General features: G+C 35.9%; 1 protein-coding gene across 1 annotated transcript; it reads left to right on the top strand.

Moving 5' to 3' along the window:
- The first annotated feature begins 7,661 nt into the window (after nt 1–7,661).
- On the top strand, nt 7,662–11,657 carry LOC111615821. The gene is made up of 5 exons (XM_023357254.1): nt 7,662–7,708; nt 8,325–8,415; nt 8,978–9,130; nt 11,145–11,292; nt 11,362–11,657. Exons 1-5 carry the CDS (start codon nt 7,662–7,664, stop codon nt 11,610–11,612), a joined length of 690 nt encoding a protein of 229 aa, XP_023213022.1. The 3' UTR covers nt 11,613–11,657.
- The last annotated feature ends 1,584 nt before the right edge of the window (nt 11,658–13,241 follow it).

Consider the following 13,241-nt stretch of genomic DNA (forward strand, 5'->3'; position numbering starts at 1 on the left):
TTACTCCCAAAAAATTATACGTGTTTTGGAAATGTTGAGTCGAATTAGTCTAGAATCGGTTAATTTTATAGAAGAAAACCTTTCGAACAGCCTTAGTCCGTAAAGTTCCCACCTATCGGGCTGCGATTGGCTCATGTATTTAATCATTCCTACAACGTAATTTTCGGTTAGCGTGGAACGTATCTAAGCGTTATAGGGGGGTCTACTGTATGTCTCTTTTCTCTGAGCTTTTTTACTGTGCCTGTTTATCCATTGCATCTGCCTACTGAAGGCACTATTCCAAACAAAATATTTTAACTAATTTAACTTATAGATAGAAAATAACAAAATAACATGAATTTGATTACGTATGATCTGATCTCTTATTGATAAACCGAATAAATACATTTTTCACGGCGTATTTCTTCATTCTCTAAATAATTAGTTTTTGTCATGATGTTATCAATAAATGTTGTTCTTACTTTAATTGTAATTTTTTTAGATAAACAAAAGGCACGTAAAATAAACCAGAAGAACGATTAAACTTTTTTCTACAAACGGGAAGAAAAACAAATTTACATGAACTCCCAGTTACATAAAATAATTTCTTTTATGAGATATTGAATTTTCTGATGGATCCATTTTCGACTGTATTTCATTTCGCAGTAAGAAGTCTGTTTCTACTTGAACATTCGTTATTGTTGAATTAAATAATAAATATAAACTATATACAGTCGACCCCCTATAACACTGTTGATTATTCCGTTTTATATGAATTCCATGTTGTACGAATCACTTAGATTTTACAAATGCGTGAGCCGTTCGCAGTCCGGCACACGTATTTGTAAAATCTAAGTCACTCATACTACATGGAATTCATATAACAAGGAATTATTTACAGTGTTTTTGGGGGTCTACTATAATATTAAATATACTTGTGATATTTTTTCTTATTAGTAATCATAATGTCTTGTTTTTTAATTACTTACATAAAACAAAACTATATAATAGAAAAATGTTGGATATGCTCTATTATTATTAGTGTGCAACCTTTCGTTTTACTACTTCCATAAGTCTTAAAACAAATTCATCTTTTGATACAGTTTGTTTACACCTAAACGCAGTTATCGATGCTGGCCAGAAAATTTCATTTGGAAGGAAATCAGTTACAAAGAATTATGTTTCACTAATTAACTGTATTAAATTTGAGGTTTAACAACAATATTATGTCATTACAGTATTATCCATAATTGAAAATACAGTCTACCCCCCTATAACACGGGTTCGTATACTTCCGATTCCTATATCACGGCGAAAAAATTGCGACAGTATTCGTACAAACATGCTAAAAAACTCCTATAATTCGATAAAACGTCATCGCCGACTCGTGCCGTGACAGGATTGCACAAACCGTTGAGTTTAAACGAGCAGCGGACATACCAAAATTTAANATCACACTGTGATTATGATGCAAAAGAGTAGGTGAATGGGAACAGTTACTTGACAAAACACTCATAAACTATTTCTATGTTAAGCCATGACTATTAAGAATTAATTTCCTAATTACTATAACAAAATGTTGTGAACTCTGCAAGGCACGTGGTCTGCAGTTTTAAAAGAAGATGAATGAAACAAAGGGAAGGGATAATGAATAGTCAGTGGAAATGTGTATCTTGACAAGCAAAGGATTATTGGAGCCAAAAACACGGTACAATATTAATACTAATACACAGTTCAATCATGGAAACTGATCACGTCACAGTATTAATTCTACTCGATCATCCCCCTTCCAAATTTCCTTATTAAACGCTAGGCCCTGCTTTGCCTGACAAGCAGTATGAATCCGATGACAGAAATTTAACACCAAGTAAAATTTGGGAAACAGAGTACATGATCAAACTTATGAGCTTTCTTTTGTAACAAGACAATCATTGATGATTTTTACACTATAGTCCTCCTCTTTTTTAGATGGTGATTCCCTCTTCCTTACTAGTTATTCCTTCAATGGAAATGGATTACCTTTCAGCACCATAACTTTCTTAATACTGGTGATGGTTGATTCTCCTCTCTTCTGTTCTCTTTCTAACTGCCTGCTACGTATGTCCTTCAATTCACGATGGACACTCATGAAGAGAAAAGAACCTTTCACCTCCATTACACATATTTTTATATCTCCCTGCTAACCCACATTACTCTGTCCCACATGATCCTGTCACAGACCAATCGTCACATCGAAAAACCCAGCCATCAGATAACAGGTGGTAATGAGGAAGGAAACAGAAAAGGATCTGTACAAAAAACATACATGCGATGTAACATAAACAAAAAACAATAAAGACAAGAAAAAATATAATAATACATAATAGCCATGAAGTGCTACAATGTAATATAACTTTCAAGTTTCATATGGAGATTGATTAAGAATATGAACATAACAAAAGCTGACAAAATCAATTATGTGAGGTTCTTATATATCAGAGTATTGTAACCTTATCTAGTTGACCAGGAAATACAAATGTGTGTTAGATAAATAACTAGAAAGAATATGTAGAGATAGATCTACTTAGCTTGTTTTATTTCACACAAAACATAGGTACTACATGTCAAACATATCATCATCTCTATGTGGTGACCCACATGATCCCTCTAGTGACATCCTGCATGATATAAGCCAGTGTTTCACAAGCTTTTTCTACTTGCAGCACACCTATGACTTGACATGACTCAACACGGCACACCAAAATGTTATTTTCCTCAAAAACGTATGATATAATACTACAGTCGACCCCCCTATAACGTACGTTCCTATAACGACAATTCCTATAACGTAGCGAAAAAATTGTAGAAACTTTCGTATAACGTACCTCCTATAACGTCGTTTCGCGAGAAGATTGATAGAGTCTGGACCAATAGTGGATGAGCAGCCGAACTACTTACCTCCGACCCTGCGACACGCTANGAATACACAAAAGAATTGTTTTGTCAGAAAAATAAAATGCTGGAATTAAAAGGGAGAATTTCAAAGTTCGGAGGAATACTATCCGATCAGTATATACCGGCTTGAGCGTCAATGTCAACGTCTCCCACACTCTGAAAAGTTTCAAATTGTTTCCCGAAGACAAGGGAAGACCAATGGGTATTCATTATTTTACATCTCTTCTTCTTGTGTTTGTTCTGTGGGGTGTTCGTTGTCCGAACATAAAAATTCATCGCAAAAGTGTTCGTTATCCGATCGGTTCGTTAACCGATCACCCACTGTATATAATTATCTAACTTTTGAAATCATACAAATAATTTAAGTTATATTACTTTATATAATTCTAATTGCAATGTGTTTCAAATTATAACAGCTTTGAACAGATAACAGTTTTTTACAGTTATGAACTTTGACGGCCATGTGGCCCCAGACTGTACAGCATAGAAGAATGCTGGCTGAATTACATCCCTCTAATATGCTTAGTAGCATTAAGGCCAAGGTCCCATGTGTTCCTAGCAATACTAATGAGGCATTGACCGTCTTTTTAGTTTTGTCCATGATGTATTTGATGTGGGGTGTGAAGTTAAGTCTCTCGTCAAGAATAACACCTAAATATTTAATTTCTGTTGTTTGCTTTATTCTGTGAGCATCTATTTGAAGGGTAAGCTTCCTGACAAGTGGCACATTCCTGCCAACTATCATGCTTTCACATTTCTCTGTGTTAATGGGTTGCCTATGCTTAATACTACACTGGTGGATGTTATTGAAAATGTTGTTGTATATGTCCAGTAAGCATTCACTGTTCCTGTGTGAAGCTAGGATAATTGTATCATCCACATAGTCCTGTATGCAGCAGCCAGGAGGCAGGGTGTCATTTAAATGCAGAATAGAGTTATAGGCTATGTTCCAGAGACCAGGACCAGACCTGGATCCCTGAGGACAGCCTTGAGTGATGGATATGACTACATTATTTTGTGTTGTATAAACACCTGCACTCTTGTTGCGAAGATAGGACTGAAGAAGTTTGTAAAGATTCTGAGAGCAGTGATGAACATGTAATGTTTGCAGGATAAAAGGCCACTAGGCATAATCGAAGGCACCTCTAAAGTCAATAGTGATAATTTCAGTATGCTGATTGTTTTGTTTAGCTTAGTGGTTGTAGTTAATGACCAGATGGATGGCATCTACTGTACCTTTGTTTTTAGAGAAGCCGAACTGATTCTGATGCAGGGGTCTATGCTTGGATAGATGCCATGTGATCCTGTTAATAAAGATAATTCACTGCTCATCACACTGGATTTACTAAAAAATTACATACCAGAATCATTTACGGTGTGATCATGTAAAAAGATTGATAAACAAACGTTTTCAAACTCTATCTGGGCTCTGCTTCTGTTAATCATTAGACCATCTAACACTTTTCCCAGAGTTGGGAGAAGGCAGATCTGCCTGTATTTTTTGTAAGTGTTAGCACTGGTGGGTTTGGGAATCAATTTGACACTAGCCTTTTTCCACTGAGTAGGAAAAAAGGCCAGTGTTCAAGCAGATATTGAAGAGAATTACAAACGCTGTAGGATTGGCCTCAAACGCATGTTTTATCATCCTAGTGGTTATGCCGTCAAGATCTGGGGCTTTGTTATTGATAAACAAACAGATGACATTTGAAATCTCGATGTAGGTGAAGTTGTGGTCATTGTCTGTATTAGGTGGAGTGAGTGTGGAACTCTGGATGATTGCTTGTGTATTGTCATCCTGCTGTGGGTCATCCAAAGGGTAAAGACTGGTGAAGATGTGTGTGATAGTTTCTTCCGTGTTGTTGGTGTAGTGACCATCTGGGAGCTGGATAGTGGAGGGGGTTTGGAGCTGGCATTTTTTCTTACAAGCTAAGTAGTACAGTTCAGACCAGGGGTTGTGACTGCAAGTGTTGGTACAGAAATCCTTCCAAGTGTTAGTTCTTGTTTTATTTATAAGAGTTTTGTAAATGTTGTGTTCGTGTCTGTACTGGTCTCTAAATGTGACTTTAATGTCCGAGTTCTGTTCATTCCTAAATTGCCTCCTTAATCTCCTCTTCTTCTTCTTCTTCTTCTTCTTCTTCTTCATGCCATATCAGATTTCTGACGTCGGCGACACCCGGCGCAGATTAATAATACGCCAAGGTGTTTACTAGGGAAGGTTAGTACCCAGAGTGGTTTCCCGTTGCCGTCTCTGGGGCGCGATGTTACGCGAGGGGAAAGAATGTCTTCCGGGAGGACTTTTATGGGGAACTGGCCTCCTATTCAGTCATTATAGGCAAGGAGAAAACCCGGAAAACTCCAAGCAGCCAGCCTGTCCGATCGCAGCGCGAACCCACGACCGAACTCCCAGTGTTTAGGGTACGAAGACCGCTCGGCCACTTAATCTCCTAACAACTTTTTTTTTGTTTTCTACCTCAGTGGTCCACCAAGGAACTTTTTTGTGTTTACAATGTTTGAGCTCGAAGGCAATGATGTAAGAGTTAGTGATTGTATTTGTAAGCCTGGTGACAAGATGGTCTAAGGCAGTGTTTTTCAACCTTCTTGAATATGCAACCCCTTTACAAGTTAAAAAAATTCTGGCGACCCCCCAGGGCAATATTAAAACTATATCAGTGATTTTAAAAACTACTGTATTTAATTTTCTTTCTGTTGAGACCTAAATATCGACTGATAAACCAATCATACTTTAAAATAAAAGCGCAAAGCCTTCTCACTGAAATTGTAGTTTTATTTATTGTAGTGTAGGACCTACAAACACTTGTCTTTTTCTTTTACCCACGACCCCCCCGTGTAAGGCTTTGCAACCCCCTGGGGGTCGCGACCCACAGGTTGAAAAACACTGGTCTAAGGTGTCCTGAGTATAGTGACTGTGATGAGAGGTACCAGCCCAAATGTTATTGAAAGTGTTGTGGAATAATTGCCAATTCGTACAAGTATAGTGAAAACTATGATTATTAGTATTACTAGTAGTGTTCAGTTGGGTGAAGATATACCTATGGTCACTGACAGAATCTATGTTGGTAGTGTAACAGTGGTCAACCCTAGGGGTGAAGTCACTGTTTCCTAATGTTAGGTCGATCTAACTTTCCCCGTGGTACAGGAGTAGGTCGGAAGGGTGCTGGTGTTCAAGTGAGTAAGGTTGTGTTGAGCAATGGTTTCGTTAACTACGTTTATCAATAAGTTACAACACTATTACCACTGAAAATAAAATATTCCTTGTATATTAACATCTACTGCTTTAAACCAGCATTTCTGTTGGATGATAATCTTCCATCTGATCCACAAACTCTTCTCACAACAATTCTATCTCCCACCAGCATCCTTTCTGCATCCCAGAGTATGGAAATATAGACCCACCAAATATCTTTATCATGGTCCACCCATGATAAAGATGTTTGGTGGGTCTATCACTCCCACTACCTTTGGACAGGAAGAAACATAATCATATAGATACAGTCTAGTCAACAAGTTTGTCTCAATTCTTGACACTGATAATCAAGACTAATTAGTATGAAACTGAAGTTACAAGAATCAATGTGTGAGTTCATCATTTTCATCACAGCTGGTGGGGGAATACTGTAGCAAAAGTTATCATCCCTTGAATAAATAAAATGTTTAAAATGAGCAAATTACAGCAGGAGCAAAGTTTTCAGAACTGAAACTTGCCAAATGTCAAATACAGTATATGATTGGGGATATAAAGGTACCTGACCTTACTGAACATTCAATCAGTTACTCTTCTAGCCCAACAACTACCCCATTATTCATCTAGCCAAATAGTTAACAGCAAAGAAGATCATAACTATAATGTGTTTCCCTTTCATTAAATATAGTTATACATTATATATTGCAAAGTAAAGAACACAACATGCTCATGTTGTGTTTAAAAATTCTAGTTCTTATTAATTACTGAACAACTGACTTTATTTTAAAGAGCTAAAAAATGAAGAAAAGAGAGTCAAATATGTATTAAAATGGAGTCAAAAGGAATTATTTCATGTATTTTTATATATAAAATAATAAGAGATAAACAAAAAAAATTACATCAATGTCGCAGCAGAATAAGATGTTGCATTTTCTTACCTTTCATACATGTGTTATTTGTAGCACGTGTTTCACATTTCTGTTAGAAATGAGTATCCAAAAGCTAACAACGCTTATGCCGAAGGAAAAATAAGAACTTGTATCTGAATTTGAAGGTAATAAAACTTCGCAAGCCGAATTTGCAAAACAAGAAAATCTTCCAAAAACAACATTGGTGGGAATTCTGAAGAAAAAAGAGGAAATTAAGAAACTTTTTCTTGGTTCTTCGTCGCGACTGTCACGATAACGTCAGAGAAAATCGACATACAAAGATGTGGAAGATGTTGGCTAAAGCAAATTTGTTCATCGAATCTTCCTGTTTCAGCGCGATACTAAAACAAAAAGCGATGGAAATCGCTAAGGTAGCCTAATTAAAGTAGAAACCAACTTTAGTGCCAGAGAGATATACTGCATGTACCGTATAAAGCACTACAGTCGACCCTCCTATAACACGGTAGATACGTTCCGTTCTTTATAAATCAATTTTGTGCGAATTTTTGCCAATCACAGCCCGACACGTGTGAAGTTTACGGACTACGGCTGTTTGAAAGATTTTCTTCCATAAAATTAATCGATTCTAGACTAATTCGACCCAACATTTCCAAAATATGTATANGTTAATTGGATCTCGGATGTGTGGAAGCACGGAAGTGGGGTGAGATTCTTAAGGAGACATGGTGTTGCTTCTGTCACGGTGTTATTTCGGGATTTTGGTGCACGGGTTTTATCCTGGGTCACGGGTTTTAATCCTGGGTCACGGTTTTAATCCTGGAGGATGACTTTTGTAGAAGGACTTCGGATGACGACTTTTGTAGAGGGACTTCGGATGACGACTTTTGTAGAGGAACTTCGGATGACGACTTTTGTAGAGGGACTTCGGATGACGACTGACTTCGGGGTCGTTTTTCTTTTTCCCTTTTTCATTCCTCTTGGGTTTTTTCCATGAGGTCAGGTGATGGCCTTTAACGGTCGCCCGTCCAATATGTCTTTTCCATTCAAAGTTCCTGGTGACACATCCCTGAATAACTTGATCCGACTCAACAAGGAACAAACCCCGTGGGAAATAATTTTTATGGCTTTTAGCCTAACTCGATAAAACGCTCGAATTTAACCGATTAAATTTTCTAATAATTAAAATTTAAAATAACACTTTATTGTGGGTCTGTTCGTCCCTCACACAAATATAATAAATTTACAAAGTATTAATGCGCATATTTACAGTAAATAACATAAAATATACAGTAAATATATATGAAATCATTTTCATGTAGATACGAAATAGTTCATCCCATACCTTTATCCCTGGGCAAAAAGGAATCGAACGGTTCGTACTCGGGAATGATTGGTCAAGTCGTGAATAAGGTGAGTTTATTGCTTTGACAGCAAACTGCAATTATTTACAGGTGAATAAAACATAAATATGAAAATTCTAATTATAATATTAGAGAGTAAAACTAGAAATGACACTACTTAGAATATAAATATTTTCGTAATACAAGTCTTTGGTGACCTAAACTAATCAGTTATGGACTTTAAATTATTTTTTAAAAAATCGTAAAATGTAAAAAGATTTTAACTAATAGTTAGCGTTAAATCTGCTTAAGTTTTAGTTTTAAAACTATTGTATAGCTTTTTTTAATTGTAAAATATGTATTTGTTATCTATTACATTCTATTATTCAGCATCGGTATCTATAACTTTAACTTTAAAATGATTTTCAATTAACTTGTATCATAAATTAATGTAATATCAGATAATTAAACATATCTGTGAGTTAAGATAATTTACACTTTATCTTATACATATCAATAAATGAGGGCCTGTTTCTCTTACTAAGTCCTTCAGACAGCCATCTCTGGCAAATCGCTCTCGTGTTGCATTGCCGTATCCAATGAAACTTGTTTAATTGTTTAATTATATTCAGGTTGCAGATATGACGGGAATACCATCGGTAGTACAAAAGGAATATCCAGTGGATTATTCGACCATTGTACTTATCGATCCCGTACGATTCATTGTCGCGGAAAGAAAAATGGAATCAGACTGGAAAACAGTCTCTCGACCCTTCTCTTTTCAGGTATTCTACGTTAATAAATTTGAAGTTTATTTTTATTATATGCTAATTTTGATAACGATATGCTACTTTTCATAATATCATAAAAATTTGTAATGTTGTGAAGTTATATCATTTTAATATAAATAATATAGGGGTTGCGACCGACGTTTTCATCGCGAAAACGTGAACGTCGGACGTTCAGCGCCGCCTTCCTGTAAGCCTAGAAGTCTGACAATGGCGTTTGGAACGTCAATGGAATCATGCTCGACGTTTCAAACGCCATTGTCAAGACCGAGAGAGAGTTTACAATTCGAATTACAGTACCTCGGAGAGATGTTCCGTTGGTCTCAATCTGGTTTCTTATGAATCGTCGGTAAAACGTTCCTTCTGGTCAGTTGGCGATTTGCAGGGAGTTATCCGGGGGAAGAAGGAAACAATGCGTCACACGCTCACAAGGTAAAAGACGCCAAGAAGGATCGGCTGGAAGATCGGGCGCGCTGCCATTATATTCTCATCGTGTGTGAGCATTTGGTCAGGTGATCTAATGTTTGTAGTGATGACACTCCGAATGTTTCATTGCAGGGCCGGTTAAGGCAGTGAGAATCGAACTTATTGTCAGATTCATACCGTGAAATCCGTTTATATAACGACGTTCCCACGTATCAACAATAAACATTTAACCGTTAAAATTTTTATCGATTAACTCCCGGAATCTTACAATATCATGTAAACAATTTGAACTGCTCATAGAAATTGGTTTAATCTGGAAATTTGGGGGAATTCTAGCTTATTAAACTCCTTGTGACATTAAATCTTTTTCTATTCGATCCAACGCTCGTAAATTCATTTCTACCATAGAAAAAGGAATGATTTTGAGTCATTCGTTTTTCTATGGTAGAAATGAATTTACGAGCGTTGGATCGAATAGAAAAAGATTTAATGTCACAAGGAGTTTAATAAGCTAGAATTCCCCCAAATTTCCAGATTAAACCAATTTCTATGAGCAGTTCAAATTGTTTACATGATATTGTAAGATTCCGGGAGTTAATCGATAAAAATTTTAACGGTTAAATGTTTATTGTTGATACGTGGGAACGTCGTTATATAAACGGATTTCACGGTATGAATCTGACAATAAGTTCGATTCTCACTGCCTTAACCGGCCCTGCAATGAAACATTCGGAGTGTCATCACTACAAACATTAGATCACCTGACCAAATGCTCACACACGATGAGAATATAATGGCAGCGCGCCCGATCTTCCAGCCGATCCTTCTTGGCGTCTTTTACCTTGTGAGCGTGTGACGCATTGTTTCCTTCTTCCCCCGGATAACTCCCTGCAAATCGCCAACTGACCAGAAGGAACGTTTTACCGACGATTCATAAGAAACCAGATTGAGACCAACGGAACATCTCTCCGAGGTACTGTAATTCGAATTNACTAGCAGGTGGGCCCGGCGTTGCTCGGGCAAAAGTAACGATAACTAAGATAAAGATTATTACGTTACAGTCAACCTTACCCGTTTTCACAGAATGCAAGAATTGAGTCCCCTTGTTTCCAGACTAATTAGAGAACTTTTAGATGGTTCTAAAAATATGTTCGATTTCCAGCAAAAACGAAAGAACTGCATCTGCGCCTGTAAATCTTGCACGTCGCTTTCTCTTAACAATACCATTGTTACGTAACACTTCCATTGTTACTTAACACTTCCATTGTTGTTGAAAGTGTTAAGCCTTAATCCTGTCTTTCTTCCGCTCCCGGGAGGAATTTCGAAAAATCCCTTCTTAGTGTGCGTTTTCGTGACATACCCTATCTATGTTCTAAATTTCAACTTTCAACTCCTAACCGTTTGGGCTCTGCACTTATTATTATCATTATTATCTTCAACCCGTCTCGATTATATTATAGATTCAGAAAGTTATACTTTTATACAAATAAAAAATCAAATTCTGTCTTAATAAGAATACTGTTAAAAATTCTTCGTATTCAGATACAAATAACGTTATTGTACTGTACATAATTTTGTTTTAAAGCTTTGGATCGCAATTGGCATTTCGATAGTTCTACTTGGAATCATCTTACCACAAATAATAAACTCTGGCAAAAATATAAAGAGATGCAAGAAGTTTTGGTCAGTTGAGAAAACCATTATGTTTCTTCTAGCCACTTTCTCTCTGCAAGGTTTGTATAAAATTCGAAGAATGAAGAATGAAGTTATTCGTAAGTATACATGGGCTTTTTCTATTACAGGAAGTAACTTGAATTCCATAAGAGAAAATTCGTCAAGAATATCAATCGGAGTTTGGTTATTATCAATTTCTGTTTTAGGACTTAGTTATGCCGGAATATTAATTTCGTTTCTCACTGCGCCTATATACGAGCCGTTGCCAAGAACCATTCATGAGTTGGCTACTGCTGTCAAAAATGGTGAATATTCTTGTGGATCATTACCAGATGGTGTACCGATGTTCCTACAGGTTAATACATTTCTGCCTTTTTAATGTAATATTCGGTTTGTGTTTTGTAAGCTTTCACTATGAAATAGTGTGTTGATGCAAAGGTTTCTGGAATTTTTACACCTATCTAGAGTTTGTTTATTCTACAAAATTGATCGCTGAAAGATAACGTCTAGAAATTACTTGCGAGGTAAGTAAATGAGAGGAGTTGAGATGAACAGTCATAATTGAAAATATATTCTATATGATACCACGTTTTAAATATGTCAAGTTTTCCAACGCTTTCTCGTCATCAAATTCGCAATGTGTGCTTTACGATTATCAACTTGGTATAGAAAAAGCCTAATCTTATAGTCTTATAGTGTAATTGTTTGGCAGTAATATCCAGTCTACCATCTACGATTGATTCGGTAAATTTAAATTTGGGCAATATGAAGTCGAAGGTGAGCCACGCAGAGAAATGTCTTTTGTCCTATTTGACGACGAACAGCGGTAGCTAATTGAAGTCCATCCACTGACGACCACGCAAGATATCGGCAAAACACTTAGTTGCGATCAGTGTATCGTAGTTCATTACATACTACATCGAAAGATCTGCAAGATCTTTCTTCATAACAGAAGATTCCAGTGTCATGGTAAACATGGAAGAATCTGCTTGATCATTCTGCGAGATTTTCGCTCATCTATCCAATAGCCTAGAAAGAAGGTGGGAAGACTTTTGAGTCAGCGTGCCATATTGTAAGCATATTTAGCTTTAAAGATGTTTACGCACACTAAAGTTCTACACTCCGAGTAATGATATTTATTAAATTAAACGAATTAGCTTTACAATAAATGTAGAAAACGGTTTGAAAAAGGAGGACTGGGTGTAAACCAAAAATATAATTAAAAAAGACAGGTGATAAATGGAAATCATATGATAACGTTATGTGCCAGATGATTTCTCCTAACGTGCCATACGTTCGCCACCTCTAGGTCCTAAAGATCGAAACATCCGACAACTATTTCTTTCAACCATGCAACACTACTTGTATTTTCCATACAAGCAGTGCAGTGTTGCCGCAATGAAATTTCAAAACGTACTGAAGCGCCTTCAAAAAATGTACTATTTTCCTTCAAAATGTACTAGTTCTATGAATACTTTGTAAGATTAAATTCAATAGTATTATTAATTAATGTTGTCAATGTAATGCTCATTTCATAATAAGTAATAGATGTGTAGATATACTTTTAATTTTAAATAGCTTTCAAAAAATTCCAAAAGTAAGATTTAAAATTAAATTATTTGACAATAAACTATATATATAGGCTATATATATATATAGACACATAAACAAAGTTAATTTTATAACCAATCGTGCTTTAAATAATAATTATAAATTTGTTATATTATATTATTTTATTCTGTATTATACTTTAAATAATTTTGATGTTATTGCATCACTTTACGAAGTGGTATATACGTAATTGCATCAGTTTTAGTACCTATTTAATTAATTTCAATCATGACAGCAAAAGATAAGGATGCTTGTTTCTTTTAAACTATTTGATGAAAACGTTACATAAAATTGGGGTTGCATAATCATCCGAAATTATTATTATATTTTTGACTGGAAATTACAGGATTTATGCAATTTTAGTTTAATTAATGTCATATAAAACTGACTGCTCGTA

This window comes from Centruroides sculpturatus, unplaced genomic scaffold (genome assembly GCF_000671375.1).
Source record: "Centruroides sculpturatus isolate CEXI.00-Female unplaced genomic scaffold, Cexi_2.0 scaffold1883, whole genome shotgun sequence".
Lineage (NCBI taxonomy): Eukaryota > Metazoa > Arthropoda > Arachnida > Scorpiones > Buthidae > Centruroides > Centruroides sculpturatus.